The sequence below is a fragment of the Heliangelus exortis genome, chromosome 19, assembly GCF_036169615.1.
Source record: "Heliangelus exortis chromosome 19, bHelExo1.hap1, whole genome shotgun sequence".
NCBI lineage: Eukaryota > Metazoa > Chordata > Aves > Apodiformes > Trochilidae > Heliangelus > Heliangelus exortis.
Genome location: NC_092440.1, coordinates 10,755,023 through 10,772,723, shown reverse-complemented (window position 1 = coordinate 10,772,723; position 17,701 = coordinate 10,755,023). Strand labels below are relative to the sequence as shown.

Below are 17,701 nucleotides of genomic sequence, written 5' to 3'. Positions count from 1 at the left end.
CAAGAGATTAGGCAAATACAAAGTCAGTTTTGACAGCTGATGGAATATTTGTCAGGGCATGAACCTGACCCTGTGTCCACACCCCACCTTCCTCAGCATTCTTCTTCTCTCCCATCTCAGTACCTTGTGCTGAGCAGGGAATTCTGCCTTCCATGGCTCCAGTCACACAGGAGGCTGCCTTTGAGTGCCAGGTGAGGTTTAAGGCAGCTTTCTCCTATCACACATCCAGGTAACCATGATGATAACCACTAAGAAATGAATACTATTAAGGATAATTCTTTCTTGATTAGAAAGTGATAAAAACCTCTCCAGGAGTGCAGTGCCAGATGACTGATGTTGCTAGCAGAACCTGAACTTTTGCATTTCCTGGCTTCAAATGTGCAGCCTTAATAGTAAATAATTTTTTTTTGCACTTAATTAGCCTCACACTTTTCTACCACCTTCACCACAGGAGCTCATAAATTCACACACATATGCTGTGTCTTTTCAGGGCCAGATCCAATTGCAGCTGATGAAGGAAGTAGCAAGTCACTGGGGCTTTTTGTTGAGCATGTTTGGTCCTGCACAGCCAGGCTTAGTATCTTGAAACCCACACAAAGGACTGCTGTATTTATACAGTAAGTTTCAAATGTCAAAGTTCAATAATTTTTTATTTTATCATGAAATCAAGTAAGAGAAAAATGCGTTTGTAAAATCCCTACATGAAACTGAGGGATTAGGCTTTTTTAATTCCTTCTGAAACAGTGAATATTACTATGCCTAGGAAACTCTCCTGGAGGATGTTTGGAAGAACCAGGTCTGTGTGGGGAGGAAGAGAATTTAATTACTGTGTTGCTCCTGTAAACATAAAGAAGTCAAAAGCAGCAGTCCTAATGCTAAGAGGGTTTGCATTAACAACTATCAGCAAGTCCATCTCCCAGAGACAGCCAAGAATAGGATGCTAGAACTGATTATTGAGAGGGGATGCTCTGTTCCAGAATACATAGAGACAAAATACACAGTGCATGGATAGAAAGACAAGGAAGCAACAACCCATAATTAACACTGACAGGCAGTGTAGGTATCAGCCATTACATTCTGCAACTCTAATTGATTGGTAACAAGTCCTTGGAATGACTTCTCAGAAAGCACTGGTGTGAACTGTGAATGGGCACACTTAGTAGGCAAAATTACCAGATGCTGGTTAAAACTGCATATATTGCAACAGTTTTCTAAGGGGTAAGGACTGGTTTAGCATGGTAACACTGAGGCAAAAGGTGATAAAATATCAATACTGGAGGATGAGCATGGAGGACTGGGATGGGTTGGGTACTGATTGGTCATTCTGATTGGCACTTTGTTCCTCTGTGCTCCCACAGGCAGCCCATGAGAATGCAACCAGCAGTGCATGTTAACAGGGGGTCATGCAAAAGGAAACCACAGTAACAAACATTTAAAAAAAAAACAACAAAAAACCCAAACAACTCCTACAAGGGACACAAGTCTTCTTATTGGCTGCAATGTGGGGTCGTCTGGAATCAATCCAGCTGCTACCATGGGCATTATGGCTGTAAAGATCCTGGTCAGGAAAGTACAGACACAGAAGAGGTAAGACTGGAGCAAGGGAAAGAAAAGCATTCCACTAAAAAGAAAAGAGGCAAACATGATACAGGGGGTTACTCTGAATTACCACACAGGACATGTTACAGGGAGAGGTGGATCTGCATCACCCAAGACAGCTCTCCTCAGTGAAAAACTCTTATTTAGAAAATGCACTCCTTGGAACAGTTCAAATTCTTTTGGAATTTCTAAAAGATACCACTTTTCTGTTGTGAGGCAGCCTGCAATCTGGGTTGGTTTTCATCAAGGTATTACCACCTCTAGCAATGCAGAGCAAAGTGTGCAGTTTTCTTCCCAAGAAACAAACAGGCACATACAGAATGAAATGAAGGATGAAGGTGTCATGTTAAGAAATACAACAGAACTCTGCTGGGACTGCTGGGTATTTGCACAGAAAACAGGGTTAGACCAGCATTACAGTTAAAGGTTTTACATATGTTACATTACATATTTTCAAGCTAAAAAACAGGATCACAGGTGAAATCTTGAAAGAACCTGTGCAAGCTACGTGGTTAAAGGGCCTGTGTCTGCTCCAAAAGAACCTGCATTGCTTCACATGCAGAAAGATGCCAACTGCAGGCAGCTAAATACTTATTCAAAACCTTTGCAGCTACTCTAGCAGGAACACTTTCTAGCTGGCTAGCAGCAAGACTGCTTCTTTGTAAGATTTCAGCATTTTTACTATGCAATATACAATTCATGCAACTTAGAGGCTGAGAGAGCACTCTGGCCAGGAGCTCTGTGCCAGCCAGCCCCACACAAACCTGCCAACACACCTTCATCCATACCTGGAACACCCTCTGTTTTTCTAAGGATTCTCCTCAGAGGTTCTCCCTTGTGCCAAATATTTTTTTGAACTGTGGACTAATGTCAATTAAAGATTAAGTTGAAATCATGAGAGACATTTCACTGGTGACCAAATGCAGCTTTCCCCAACACAGTCACTCTACCTGCTTACTCTTAGACTCAAAATGCAAACAAACAAGCAAACATTGTGGCATCATTAGCAGTAGTCAGAACGTATTTTCAGGCATTGTGGCTCGGTGTGTTTGCTGCAGAAATGAGACAGACACATCAGCTTTTGTAGACTGCAAGAATAGGAAGAAAACTTATGGCTGTTTCAGGCATTACGTCAGTCACAAACAAGCACGTATCCTTAAAGAGAAAACAAAAGGGTGTTTTCTGCTCAAAACAGAGGGAGCATTTTTAATCCTTGTAGTTTTCCTCCTCATTAAGGCCTCCTGGTTACATTATTTCATCAAAACTCTGGCATGTGATGTGGTAGAGACAAATGCAGACATCAGTCAATCTGAGATCAGAACTCAAGAGTTTGCCCCGAACGTGCAAACTCTGGAAGTGAAAAAATGCAATTTCTGTAACTTCGATTTTCTTTTCTTTATGGATTAAATCAGGAATGGAAGGAAAAGGGGCACTACTTTCATTCATAAAAGCACTGCCCACACAGCTACCAGCACTGCAGGGATGGAGCTGGTGAGCCCATGTGTCACCCAGGCAGCCATAGAGCTGGCACCATCCTGCCTGGCAGGGCAGGGACTGCTGGGTTGGCACAGGACAGAACAGATGCTGCACTTGGGTGTGGAATGTGGGTTCTTCCCAGCAATGAAATTTCCTGTTTTTTTAAAGCTCATCTGCAAGTACACTCTTGAAAACACACACACACAGAAGGGAGGGGAGCAAGAAAAGAAACCCAAGCTCGACCAATTCCATCCAGAGAGGCTGCAAGAATCAGACAGACCTGAAAACTATTACTGTCCTTCAGCTTATTTAACTTTAACTTATTTAAGTAACCTTCAGGTTACTACAGATTTATCTTCCTTTATTTAATGTGATGGCTGAATGAAGAGAGAGCAGAAGAAAACCTGGGGACAGAGCATGACAGCTGAAGAAAGTAATTTCATCTTAACAGCAGATTTAACATGAGCTTCTATTGTCTGGCAGCAAGAGGACTTTTGCTTTTTCTGAAAGGGGACAAACCAACATGATTTTATATTTTATTGTGTGTGGGGGGGTTTAGTTATATGAATTTAACAGAGAATTTGAGAAAGAAAAAGATTAGACAGGTGTCAGAAAATGTGCATTGATCTGATGCACAACAGGTTTTCACTGATAAATTAACTGAGAGGAAGAAAGCACTGAGATAACTGGTTGAAAATTCTTCTTTGCCTCCTGCCATGGCTCCCTGTGCTGCTTACGTGTTTTTCAGAAGGCAGAGTCAAAGCTATTGCTCCAGGTGCTCTCTCTTACAAAGTCTATTTACATTTTCATGCTGCCATTGCTTCATAAATAACCATGGTGACTACAATCACCTCAAACTGCTAAGTTAAAGCCAGTCACCCCCCACAACAGGATGAGCTTTAAAAAGTGCTAAAATATATTTAAAACAGAAGCTTTCCAGTAGAGATCTTGTGAGACAAAGTCTTATTATTATCATCACAGTTGTAGAATGAAAAAGTGTATTTTCTAGTCATGCAAGAGGAAGGGTTCTCTCAGCAAACCAAGAAGCACAGAAGCTGGAGTCTACCAAAAATAATCAAAAGTGCTCTCCTGACTTTATGGTGGTTATAAATAAATAAATAGCTGCTGCTATTATTAAACAGGAGCTGAGGGTTATGGGGTCAGGATGAAAGAGCTTCCTATGTGGAAAAAAAAAATGTTCCAAAATAATTTCTGCTATTGAAAAAGTTAAGCTTTCAGTATCACAAAAATCCAAATGCTTGCTATAAGGTTACAAGATTTGATTTAGAATAAATAAATGTAAAGAAAAGAGTTTCAACATACAAATGGATTGGCTAACACTGAGATTTTATAATTCAGTGGTACACTAGTAAATGCACACATCTGTCAGCAAGCTTCAGTTTCAGAAAGCAACACTAAATCCTTCATCAGAAGAAGGTGGGGTTCTTTTTAGCCAAGAAAGGTGCTCCTCAGCTACAGATTTGTTCAGCAAACAGGAGGTTTTTGTGCTGTACACTTGCAAGTTGGGGTCTAAAGGCTTCAGTCAACAGGGAAATGGGCACAGCAAAGTGATGAGGAAACCTTTCCCACACCCACAGGTCTGCAACTGGTTTGATTTGTGACCAACAAATATCTCCCATGCATGACCTGAGGCCCAGTGGCTTCTGACACTTCATGACCTTAGGATCTGTGTGCTGAGGAACTGGGCCTTGCACTCAACCAGGAGCATTGTTCCTGCAGTCCTGGCACCCTGAGCTCTGACTTCAGTTTTGGGCACCCAGGACAGCCTGAGCCATGCTCTGGGTAACACTACAATCCCTGGCACCTCCCTTTGGGTTATGACTACGTGGCCCAGAGCAGAATCTTCTCTAGGGAGATCAGGTGTCTGTGTTGAGGAGCTCTCCAGTTTGTGCCAGCTGTAACACAACACTCAACACACACTTTGGGTGAGCCTGACTAAGGTACTCCAGAAGGAAACATTAGAACTCCTGGGCACATGGAGTACTGCTGGCCTCCCTGCTGCTGCCTGCACACAGGGAGAAAAAGGCACCAGGGGAATAATCTGAGACTGAAAGCTGACCCAAAACTAGACAAAAGTTTTGCCCAAAGCCAACTGCTGGTTTACAGTACCTACCAAGTGGTCCTTCAATGTCTCTCCCATATACATTAGGGATGTGGTTTTCTTAAAAATTAATTTCTTTAAAATCATCCTACCCATAAGAAACTATGCAGCCTACATCCAGTATCCTTAGCAAATGTGCTACTTACAGTCTTTTGATTCCAGACTCAGGCTGAGTTGCAGGTTTTGGATGAATTATGGGTGTAGGTTGAGGGGATCTAGTTTCTTCTTCTGTTTCCTCACTTGAAAGAAAAAAAAGATAATTAATATTCTCCTCACAAGCCACAGAAGTGCTTTAAGTTCTAAAATTCTAAATCAATGGGAGATTTTTCTGTCAACCAAGGAACAGCACCCAGAACTGGGTCTCCTTTCAATAGTATCTTCCCATTGTGACCAGGAGAGGGAGAAGAGGAATACAAAGAATTAAAGTTCTACAATTTTCTTTTTAGACTCACTCTTATCTTTATGTTGAAGTTGAAAAGTATTAAATATTTGTAATCTAGGATTCAAGGGAAACCTGGGAGTTAGGGAAAGATACAATTTTTCCCAGTGTTGAGGAACAAGATCCACACTAAGCTACTCCAAGCCTTTGCAGAAAAAGAAGATTGTTGGCCACTGTTTAAGAACAGTTACTGATTCTAGAGCTGCCTTATGGCTCTGCTGTGTATAGCATGCAACAGGAGAGATCTAACCTACCTCTTGTAATATAAAAGCTCCTCTTGAAGTAAAAATACTTTAGATTTCAGTTCATTCCTCTCATGAAGGACATCCCGGAGCTCCTGCAAGGTGAATCTTGGACGATTTGGGTCTTTTAAGTCCATTGCCATCTTTTCTGACTCTGAGAGGCAGTCATCATTGTTTGGTTCTGTCTAGGAAGTGAAATGTGGTCTTTAAATTCACCATGTGGGTGCATGTCTGAGTAGTTTAAAGTATTCCTCAGTTTAGTTGCCAGCCTCCTCTCTTTCAGCACTATTAAATACTCTTTTATGAGAAACACAGAAAATTTAAGAGTCAGCAAATGTAGAAAGAATTTTTTTGTCATGTTAAAGACTTCCAGCTGCCTCAGTGATCTGATCACTTTCTTTATCCTGCACTCAGGCTGACTGATGGCACACACATGACTGGTGAGACCATGGCAAACCTCTGGAAGATGATCTGAGCCACCTTGTAGCCACCTTTCGAGTTTTCTTGTGGAGAAATTCCTGTGGAATCCAGAGTGCCAAGAAGCCCACTGAAAACATATAGTCCAATTTCTGATAAACAAGTCAGCTGAAGGAAATCATTCTTTAACAAACGGGGTAAATCAAATATCAGCCTTTCATAGAAACACTAAAAAAACTGCATAACAAAAATCATGACAGTTCCTTTGGATGTAAACATATGGAGATTTAAGTTTATATCCCATTAATGCCTTTATTAAAAAAGCAGGATTAGTGCTGGCAGCAGGATCAAGTTACAAAGTGGAAGAAAACTGCAGATGATCAGACATTTACATACATTTACCCTTCCCTCTTCTTGGAGGAATCTTATCTCCCACCACCCAGTTTCTGTGGCTCCCAACAATCCAGAAGTTCCTGGATTCCCAGGCCTGTGGGTGTCTTTCTGTCACCCAGGTAGACTCCAGCAGGTGCACACAACTATTTGGCCACAACTGCTTGTGAAAACGTGGTCTGTACAGACACAGCACAGAGCAGACCATTGTTTGGATCCACTCAGTGGCTGCACAGAGGATTTGCTCCACATATTTACCCAAATTATCAATTTTTGCTAAATTTTCCTCAAACCAGCAGGCTGAGCAGCCTGCAGCCAATGCAAATGACAAGCAATGCCTGCAGCCATTCCAGCAATTCCTGTCCAGCCATCCTCCTGGCAGGGAGAGCAGGGAATGGCTCCTAATTAGAAGAGGCACCATTGCCATGGAACTGGTGAGGGAGGGAGAGGTAAAGAATGCATCCTTTCTCTCCAGGGACTGAAGACACTTTCAGTCCTGCTGGCTCCAGGCCGAGGCTCCACAGCCCCATTTCTGAAGCTGGGTGTCCTGCCTGAATTAACAGCAGTGAAATCATCCTTTTCATTCTTAATACAGGGCTCCCCCAAACCAGCAGGGGAATATTAACACAACACTGCCTGTCACATTCCAGGGGGAGCAGGGCACCCCATCAGCCTTTACCTCTGCTTCTTCTGAAGCACATTTTGTTTAGTAAAACACAAGCAGTGTCCTACACACAAAGAGAAATAACAGGAGCCATCAAGAGGACTAAGGAGTGCAACACATCCAAGATGCATCTTTACCTCAGGAAGCTCCCCTCAAGTTTGCATTCCTGCTGCTCTGATCCCAGCACCAGCTCATTTCCAGACTGCCAGTTTGCCTGTTCCTGCAGGTGCTTGGGTGTGCAAGCAGTAACATTTGCTTTTCATGAACATTTGGGCTATTGTCACTTCACTGCACTAACTCTGACAGGAAGTGAAAGGAGAATTAAGGCCAAAGTTCATTCCTCTAAAAAGTGCCCTTAAATATTTATATGCAGATTTAGTAGCAAAAGACCAATCAGAAGTGCCATAAACACTGTGAGGACCAAGAGTGATGAGTTCTGCATTGCCCCTGGGGCCCTGCTGACACAGTTTCTTTCCTGCTATGGTTCCCATGTCACCACTGTCACAGTGCATGGCACCTTTGGGACCCATTAGGGCTTATTTGCATACTTGGCAAAGCTTCAGCTACTTGTCAGCTGCTTATCTTTTGGGAAATCCAGACTGATAAGGGATCAGCTTGTTTTCCTTTGGGGGAAGGGGTTTGTGTGTAAAAACAAAATGAACCCAAACGTACTAACACAGCACTACCAAAACACTGTGTGCCTCCAATACAAACCTCTGATACCCCAGAGATTTTGGATGGATTTGTGATGTTTTTAATAGAACACACTCTGAAGCAGTGATTTGGTCTGCTATCTGGTGAATTCTGCAGCCCAGTGCATGACCCAAGGGTTACACTCCCAAATCCAAGGGCAGAGCTGTTCTCTGGTGGGAACCTGTGCTGCCAGTTCCCTCCTTTAGGAAGGAGGGGCAGTTCCACTGGGTGATCACCCACCCTAACTTCTTGTCACACTGCACTGAGTGTCACTGCTCTCTGTCCATCACACTGAACACAAGATGCTGCCCTTGAGTCCCTCTGATGTTTATCACTCACATTTATCCAAAGAGGCAGCACCTGGTGTGAAGTTCAAAGCTTTTTTAAAAGGCTGTTTAAAAGGTGATTTCAAGTGCCTCTTACCTTTACTTCCTCCCCATTTTGGCAGTCCTCCCCCTGCAGTTTTTCTCTCAGTTTCCCCAGCTCTGCTCTCAGGTTGCCCATCTCCTGCTCCTTGGTTTGCAGATATGCTTCCAACTCCACCTTCTGCTCAATCAGTGCCTTCCCCTGAGCCTCAACCACAGTGATTCGGTGTCGTAGGTCGTGGTTGATTTTCATCAACCTGTTCTGTTGCTGCTGAAGCTGCAAAACATTGGTGCAATAGGTCAGCATCCACTCAGCTGTGATGGCAAAGTCCCAAACCCTATGTTAAAGGAAAAGCAGTGGGTTCCTCTTGAATCTGGAAAATTCTCCCTGTTCCTCCTCTCCTCCAGATTAGTTTTTTGTTAGTATCTAATCATCTGCTACAGTTGCAATCAAAACTTAATTGGAGCCATTTTTTTTCCCCTAGCACGGGGAATTCTCCAGCTAATTCTCCAAATCCATGATTTCTGATACTATTTTTCAAAAAAGCAAAATTCATGGAGGGGTTTATAGCATTCTGAAAAAAATCTTAACCCAGAGTAGAAGAAAGACCGGAGAGAGGAATCCTTAGTATTCAGTGTTTAAGTACTTTGAGCTCTTAGGGTCTCTAACAAGGCTGGGATGTGACCTGCTTGGCATTGTCTGGATGTCACTTGGAAAGGCCACAGCACCTGCCAGTGTCCTGTGGGCAGAGCAGAGATCATTTAGGTCTGGCCCTCACCAGAAAGGTCCCGTGGCCTCAGGGGATGAGGCAGTGTGAGGATGAGAAGCAAAATATGGGTAAGGAGGTCATTCCTCTGACACAGAAAAGAACTGAGACATCATGTGGTTCCCAAATCACAACGGAGTCTGGGCTGGAGTCAACCAAGACCAAACCTGGATCCTCTCTGCTCACTGCTGCCAGAAGTTACTTGGGCTGAGCTCAGGCCCCTTCCTCCTGCCCCCTTCCTCTGGTAACCCCCACTGCATCCCTGGTGTGGGAAACCAGGCTACAGAAGTTTGGGTGAGGAAGAAGAGAAAGAGGAAACCTGACAGACACTTACAGCCTCTACATCCTCGTTTTTAAGCCCAAGTTCCCGGTCCTTTGCTCTGATTTCATCCCTCTGTTTATCCACCACTTCCTTCAGCTTCTTCATGACTTGCCGCTCTCTCTCTGACATTCCTGGTTAAAAAACAACACAGAAAACAAACTTCAGGACAATCAGGAGCTGCTGAGGACAAGGACAGTGAGGAATATTTAAGTAAAGACCCTGGAAGTTGCCTGCTGGTAGAATTGCAGAGAAACTCTTGGAAGATGCTTTGAAGGTGACTTCAAGGGTAACAGGAAACAGAAAACACAATTCACTCCATGAAGCCACTGCACAGAAATTCCTTAAAAAAAGAACTGACACAGGAACATTTCTAACAGTGCAGTGAGACTGCCACATCTTGCTGCCTCAGTAGTTTTAGATCAGTGTTCACATTCTGCCCCCGGGAGCTTGGTTATCTGTGTGGTAATCTGGAGAATCAGCTGGCCAAGACCCTGTGAAATCTGTAAAAGCAGATGGTCTGTATCCTCAGCAAGATCTGAACAACACATCACTGTTGTGGGATGCATCTACACCCAAACCAGCTGAGGTGCACTGAACTAGAATGATTTTATGTTGAAACCCAGTTTTGTGAAACTGTTGGAACCCAGCTGGGTGAAAGCTCAATGAAGCAGGACCTTAAGAGGGTACCCCCCACCCTGAATCCAGGACAGAAATTTAGTCCAAATTATGGTCACTTACTTGTTCCTCATGTTTTGCAACCCTTTTCCCATCCCTATAGTGTGATAATTCATATTTAAAATAACTGTCCTTCAGAGAAAATTGGCAAGAATCCTGTTTGAAAATAAATAAAGAATTATCTTAACTGGAAGTTAAAGAATCATTAGGAAATGTCAGAAATCATAAACCAGGAAGCATTCTTCTATTCTTTGCCATTATGGAGATAACTGGGAAGTAGTACTACAGCAATGGGCTCTTCAGAGCCAACACAGACCATGTGGGTTTAACTCAGCAAGGTGATAAATCTGCTCCACAAACTTGTCCTGATAACTGCAGAGACAGCCAGTTTGATGGTCCTGAACTACCACATAAATCCCACTGCACAGCATCCCATAGGATGGCTTGGAAATGAATGGTGTGACCAGGGCAGTGTGAAGTCCAGTCCAAGCAGGAGCTCAGATCCAGGCTCTGCTGCTGACTTATTTTTCCTTTAGCAAAGCACTTAGTTACTTGGCTTCTTGATTCATTAATTTCTTAATTCTGTGGTAAGTGCTGTATTTCTGCACCCTGGTCCTTATCATCTCTCTGCTCTAGGTTTTAGCTCTTTCCATGGTTCTTGCTCTTTGCAATGAATAATTTTAATCCTTCACTGTGATAAGAGCTCATACCCACCAGGGAGGACAAGCAGTCACAGACACAACTGCTACTTAACTCCTCTAAAAGATCCACACTCTCTGTCACAGCACAGCTCCTGTGCTTTATCCACAAACCCCACTGCAGGTTCCTGGATCCAGCCCCTGCAGCCAGCCTCAGGGCTGTATTGAAAAACACCCAAAAAAATCCCAAAACTTTACCTTGAAGCAGAGAGGGACTGCAGTGAAACTTTAGACTGGTGGTTTCACCCCAGTAGGAGCTGGGAACAGTGAGTGCAGCCACGTTCATTAGGACTTGTGAGATGCTTTGAGATCTCCAGATAGCAAGTGCTATATAAAGCATAAAGTACCATTTCAGTGCTGCCTGCTTTTCCTCCCACTGTGCTCATTTTTCTCCCTTATATTTAGTGAACCTAAAGATTTCAATTGAGTGCACAGCTCACTACATTATCCTTTTTATTTCGGGAGTGGGAAGTGTTTGTGAAACAGTCACACCTTCTTCCATTTCCTCAGGCACTGGGGAAGAGAGGGAAATCACTAAGTGCTCTAAATTTAAAGTAATTATCTCTAAATGTTTCAAAGTCTTATATCTGCAGGATCTTAAATGGCACACCCAGCTTCCCTAGGCACAGCCTATGAGCAGCTTCCTGTGAATTGCTGTGACCACAGCATTGTTCAAGCAAGAGAAAGGAAAGCAGCTCAGAAAAGAAAAAAAAAATTAAAAAGGAAAAGAAAAACAAACAAGTTATCCTTTATATTTATGTTTAAGGACCAGTTTACTGTTGTGTTTATACAACATCATTCAGAACAGGCTAAAGTGCCACTGTGGCACTGCACCACTACCCAAATATTCAGAACAGAAGTTTGCCTCCATTTTTGAAGGAGAATTGTGGCCTCCCAGCAGCCTGGCACAGGAGATTCCCAACTGTTGACACCCTGGAGCTGAGACAGCAGCTCCCCTGCAGCCTGCTCATCCTGTCTGACACACCTTGGGTCAGGTTTGCTTGTGGTGTGTTACTGGGATGTTCCAACCAGTCAGCACCACCAGGCAGTGCTCACTTTGAGCTGTGGAGGAGCAGTAATGGATGCTGAGGACTCATCTTTCACCTCCCCTGTGTATTTTCTGCTCTGCAAGATGTCCTTCCACAGGATCCCTGCTCTGCTCAGACTCTGTGCAGAACACTCTTTGTGTTGCATTTGCCTCTCTCATCATCACCTCCATTATGCTGACGTGGAGCTCTGTGAACTCTGAGGTGACTTAATTGGCAAGGATTGAATCTTGAAGCCTTGCACACCCAGATCATTGGGTTCTGGTGCCTCTGCTAAAAATAATTCCTTTAAGTGTCTGGTGAGTGAGCAGCAAACTGTTAATCCCAGGGGCAGGGCACTGAGGGGGACATGATGACAATATTAAATCATGCTGACATATGAAAACTGGAGTCTGCTCAAAGTTAGTCACAAAGTATTGGGCTTGCAAACCTTCCTCTGCAGTCTGCATGCAGCAGATCAAATGATGGAGGCTGAAAAAAAAGCAGCTTGACTGCTCTTTGACACTACCCAAACAAGTCATTTGAGACAAATCCATCCCCATTCATTAATGACAACATTTCCTAAAAGGAAAACAGTTGGGTTTGATGTAACAGGTCCCAGTAATAAGGCAGTGTTGCTGTAAATTAATGTGATCTGACTTAAACGGATGATTTTGGCCCAAGGATATCAGTGATCCCAGAATCTGATCTCTGGCATAGGTTTGCAGGTTTTGTTTGTGTTCTTACACTTGGGTAGACACAGTAAAAATAACATGAAAAGCATGCCTGGCATTTGCTTGGCTTGCTGCATGTGAAGCCTATGGCTATATTTAAATACAAGCACACAAGCTGCAGGGAGCTGGATACCCAATGGAAGAAATAAATAACAAAAAAATAAAAAAAGAAATTAAAAAATTTTTTTTAAAAGAAACAAACAAAGAAACAAAAGAGAAGTTGGTTCTTTACAACAAGATTTCATTATCTTCATGGCCCACGACTCATCACTGCCAGCCAAAAATTCTCTGTGGAGTCTGTAAGGCTGATGTTAAGCTACTTTTTTGTCACTTCTTCACCCCTGCATGAAATCTGCCTGTATTTGCTGGTCAGAAACTTATGGCTTGAACTCCATTGTGGTTCAATAAAGAAGCTGCCCACAAATTGGTTGTTTCAGCTCTCTAGGATTCACCCACTCCCTGGGTTATAAAGCTCTTCACTTATTCTGAGTGGTCTGTAAATCCCAAACATGTGAAGGAATGGTAAAGGCAGGTGAACCAAGTGAAGTCAGACTCTCCTATTCTTTACAAAGTCATCCTGAATAGATCAACAGTTGCAATTGTTTTAAATGCAGGCTATAAATTAAAAAAAAAAAAAATTGATAGACAAAATATTTAACTAGACTTTCAGAGATTCTTCTCAGCCAAAAAAAAAGCTGCTCAGGCTTTTCTTTCCCTCCTACCTTTAACTTCTATCATGTCTGCAGTGTCATCATGTATTCAGAGATTTTCTAATGAGGTAAAAAAACCAAAACAAACCCCTAGAACTCCAGACCTGCATAATCCATAGGAAAAAGGAGCTAGAATATCCAGTCAAAATATTTCAATAAAGTATTGCTTTTTATCACAAAAGCAAGTACTGAATTTGAAGTATCAAACTTGCCTTCATGCTTCTGAAATTCCTCTTCTGTGAAATTAATGTCTTTGTGAGACAAGTTTGTCATCAGTTGTTTATTCTCCTCCTGCAGCTGTGCAATTTGGGTAAGAAGGTCCTGTGCTTCCCCTCGCCAGACATCCTCCACCAGTTCTAATTCCTAAAGGGTAGAGGGGGACAACACATTTATATATTTAAACATGTTAAGAGACTTTGACTGGGCTACTTACAGATCAAACTAGCAACAAACCTACTGTGAGTCTTATAGAAGACAATTAAATGAGACTGCTCTGAATTTCTTAGAAGGCATCTGCTTTTCTAATGCCAGCATCAAGTCACCAGCTATCAAAGTCTCCTCTTGCTGTATGCTGAGTGTAACTACAGGAGGAGACAGCTCCTGGTGCAAACATTTTTAACATGCAGGTTACCCAAAAGATGGCTGCTTATGCCCCATTTTCCTGTGAGGAGCAGATTAAAGGGACAAGAAAACCAAACATGAGCAAGAGTTGCCTCCTGCATCCCAGGGAGCAGCCACAAAAGCTGTTAGAGATGCCCCAGAAACACAGGAAGGGGCAGGGGTGTCAGTGTTAGGCAGGCTCATTTGGGAGGAGGAGCATCTCTACCCTAAATTTCTGTTATGAAACACAAGTGTAAAATATTGAGTGCTCGACACCGTGCAGCAAACCCAGAGCTCCCCATCCACGTGGTAAACACTAAACTGTGCTTCCCTCTTATGTAAATTGCTCCAAATGGAATCTCTTGAGTGGCATCTACCTTAGGCCAGTCAAAACAACAGCTCCCATTTGTCAGGACACTGTGTCAGGAGCAGCTGTCACCAATCCCCATAAAGGTCAAATTAGGACAAAACATATAAAGTCCTCAAGGAAAAACAGTTGCATTTAGAGCTTTACTTGTCCCCAGAGCCTTTGCCAGAAATCATACTTCTGCAGTAGGGGCATTCTCTGCTCCATTTTCAGGTATGAGCTTCAAAGAGAAAAAAAAGCTGCATGCAAATCACTGGAGCCGGGCTGAGTCACTGCTGCCATGCAGTGTGTCCCTTCCCTACCTAACAACAAAACACAGCCAGACAACAGCACAGCTCCGGGCTAAAATAAGCTCTGCTGAGAGATTACAGGAGAGCCTTTTGCTTTGAATGTATGCCCTGATAATGGGAAATCATGTTCCTATTGACTGCTGGGTCCAAATGCCATTTTATTCCAGCATTTATTGCATTACTGCACTGCTGTAATTTTATAAAGCCTCTAAGCCTGCTAAAAGTTTGGCAGAAAACACGGTGTGACAAACAGATTATAAACAAGATATGGATGTTGTAGGCTGTGCAGGCAAGGAAAATTTAATGAATCACCTCTGTTTTACTTGAAACTCTTTCTCTTGTGAGAAAAAACAAATCTGTAATGAAACTATATATGGCTGAATACCTGGACTATTTACAGTGATGCTGCATATTATAACTCTGCAGCTAAAATAACATGCTGACCTAGTTTAGATAACAAACCAGCACATCCACTGATAAAAACAAAACAGAACAAACCCCCCAGACAATCTAAACTTGCATCATTTATGTGTGGCTGCACTGCCAACTGTACTCATTTTTGCCCAGGCAAACTTTCTTATTTATTGCTGCTGAAAAGCCCAATGAATTGGAGCAGCAATTAACAATTAATCCCTCATTTGTAGAAACATCAGACAGAGAAGAAAGCTGTGTGGGCCTGTAGGTGCCAAGCAGCTCAGGAAACCCTTGGCAGTGCTCAGCCAGGTTTATGGGCAAATGCTAAAATCTCATCAATTGACACTTGCCACAGAGCACTGAAAACTTCTCTGGATTGGTTTTTTTTTTTGGAGACTTTTGGGTCTGGCTTTTTCTGCCAATCAATTCCTGTCCTGTGGAAGAGTTGGTCTTCAAACCCTCAGACTGGAAGACAGATGGATGAGACCCTACTGTTCCACAGGGATATAGTGTACTAAAAAATATAGCTGTATTGTGGATCTTATTTTCCCTTTTAAAATATTTCCACCCAAGTTTCCTCTGGATTGTGTGACCACTCTGTGAGCCATTTTGTGACCATCAGAGAAGCTGGCAGAGTAAGGGGTGGTTCACTGGCACAGGATAAACTGACAGCTGGCAAAGCAAAGTGTTACGTGGTTGATGTGCTTAGGAAACTTTAAACACACAGATGAACTTCAGAAGCATCTACAGGGATCAGCAGGCTGCACACTGACACTGGGGGTTGGAACCAGGCCCAGTTCAGTATCCACTTCACCACACTGCTCTGTTAATGTCTGGGATAAAGCATTACTGCTGACTGGCAACACAGGGGTCTCCATGAGATCAAAGGGGAGAACTTGTGGCAGAGGTGACATTCTCTCAGAAAAACCTTCCAGCTGCCAGGGCTCAGGAAGGGTTCATTTGATTGTAGCAGAGGGCCAAGTCTGGGACCAGCCCAACAGAGCAACCACTTGCCTCAAAGTTAGAGCAGTCTGACAGGCAAAGGTGCAGGCTTAGCACATGCACTTCCATCTGTTTTCCAGACCTTCTCACTTCATGCTCTGGATACTGACCAGAGCTTTCTAAATTAAAGATCTGCCATCCTTTGGAGAGACTGCCCTGAGACTTCCTCTGCAAAATCTTGCAGGAGTTATCCTGGATTTTGCATATGCTAAGCAAAAGTCCCCTAACTGACTCTTTTTAAAACATGAAAGTTGAGTTTATTTAAATTAAAGCTAACTCTTGGAATCTAAAGTGTCTCTTTCAGAAATTCCCTATCTCCTCTTTATTTTGAGCCTGTGTGTGCAAGCAGGAATGGTTTGAGGCAGCAGTGATGATTTAGCACAGTCATTTAGCACAGTCTGGTTAGCAGAACCATTTCTTTAAATCAGTTCTCTGGGTGGCTTAAGAAGCAGATCTGGCACTTCCACTGCAGGAAGTGGAACAGCTGATGCTGTCCTGCCACATCAGGGTAACCAGGTACAGAAATGATCTCTGCCTTGGGCTTTCATGGGAAAGAGGGTCAGGAAACACTATGAGCATCCCAGATCCAGCCAAGGGAGATCTATCTAACCACCAGGGGATAGAGGAGGAATCTAGGGGAGTGCTCTTCACCTTTAACACTGCCCTGAAATCACATGGCCCTCCACCTCTCTCCGATGACTTGCCTGCCCGATGAGTGCTCCGGATGACTAAACTGCTACATCATTCACAGCTCTGGAGAGAAAAGTCTGTGACTGCCTGGCCCAGCAGGAAGCAGGAGAGGGGATGGAGCAGAAGCCCTAACCGGGGAGACACCGGGGGAAGGAAACGCAGTAACTGGGAAAGGGGTGGAGAAAGGAAAGGAGGAAGGAAACTTCCAGGAGGGAAGGGAAAAAAAAAACAAACCACAACAACACACCCAAACCCTCCGCGACGCTGAGGCAGCACCGCGCCGGCCCCATGAGCCGACCCCCGCCTCCCGCTTTGTTTTCCCCAGCGGCTGCGGGAAGGGGAGGGGGAAGCGGAGGGGCCGGGTCCCGGCTGCCCCCCCAGCTCCTACTCCCGTCCCCCGGCCGCACCTTTTGGTGTTTCCGCTCCTTCTCGATCCGGTCCATCCTCTCCAGGCGCAAGCGGTCCAGCTCCAGGCGCAGCTCCTCCATCTCGGGGTTGATGTGGTTGCGGCTCACCAGCACCTCCAGGATCTCCAGCACCCTCACCACCTTGGGCATGAGGCGGGCGATGGCCTCGCAGCCGTGCTGATCGATCACCCGCTCAAACTCCTGCCCCACGGCCGAGGCGATGTCGTACACATCCATCACCGTCAGCTCCGCCGCGTTCTTCTCCAGGGCGGCCGGGACCCCCCCGCCCTCCATGGCTCCTCCGGCCCCGCGGCGCCTTCATAGGCGGTGCCGGGAGCTCTCCTGACGGGGCGACCCCCGGCAGCCGCCGCCGCCTCCTCTCCCGCAGCCCCCTGACACGAACCGCGGCTCTCGCCAACTTGGGCCGGTCCGGTTCGGGGGGAAGGGGAAGGGGTTGTTCAAACTTGGCCGGGAGGTGTGAGGGGAGCGGCGGGCAGGGCGGGCGCGGCCTCCCCGGGTCCCCCCCTTCGCTTGCCGGGGCCAATGGCGGGCGGCGGGCGGGCCGGGGGGAGGCTCCGCGCAGGCCCGAGGCC

General features: G+C 44.5%; 2 protein-coding genes across 7 annotated transcripts in view; one reads left to right on the top strand and one right to left on the bottom strand.

Moving 5' to 3' along the window:
* Nucleotides 1-7,985, top strand: part of SNRNP35 (small nuclear ribonucleoprotein U11/U12 subunit 35) — a 13,767-nt gene extending 5,782 nt beyond the window's left edge. Inside the window, exons 3-5 of the transcript XR_011729730.1 lie at nt 491-617; nt 1,359-1,587; nt 6,293-7,985. The gene's annotated coding sequence lies outside the window, so the exon portion shown is untranslated. The remainder of the gene's footprint in view (nt 1-490; nt 618-1,358; nt 1,588-6,292) is intronic.
* RILPL1 (Rab interacting lysosomal protein like 1) overlaps nt 1-17,701 on the bottom strand; it is a 21,254-nt gene extending 3,553 nt beyond the window's left edge. The window contains exons 1-8 of one of the 6 annotated variants that reach the window (XM_071763311.1): nt 17,109-17,656; nt 13,551-13,701; nt 9,509-9,627; nt 8,466-8,684; nt 5,891-6,063; nt 5,344-5,436; nt 2,388-2,463; nt 1,484-1,558 (exon numbers count right to left, since the gene is read on the bottom strand). In XM_071763311.1, the coding sequence (XP_071619412.1) occupies nt 2,421-2,463; nt 5,344-5,436; nt 5,891-6,063; nt 8,466-8,684; nt 9,509-9,627; nt 13,551-13,701; nt 17,109-17,402 (1,092 nt within the window). In that variant the 5' untranslated portion in view covers nt 17,403-17,656 and the 3' untranslated portion in view covers nt 1,484-1,558; nt 2,388-2,420. Of the gene's footprint in view, nt 1-1,470; nt 1,559-2,375; nt 2,464-2,522; nt 2,652-5,343; nt 5,437-5,890; nt 6,064-8,465; nt 8,685-9,508; nt 9,628-13,550; nt 13,702-17,108 lie in introns of those variants that run through there. The other 5 variants (XM_071763306.1, XM_071763310.1, XM_071763308.1 and 2 more) reach the window with 5 other exon arrangements.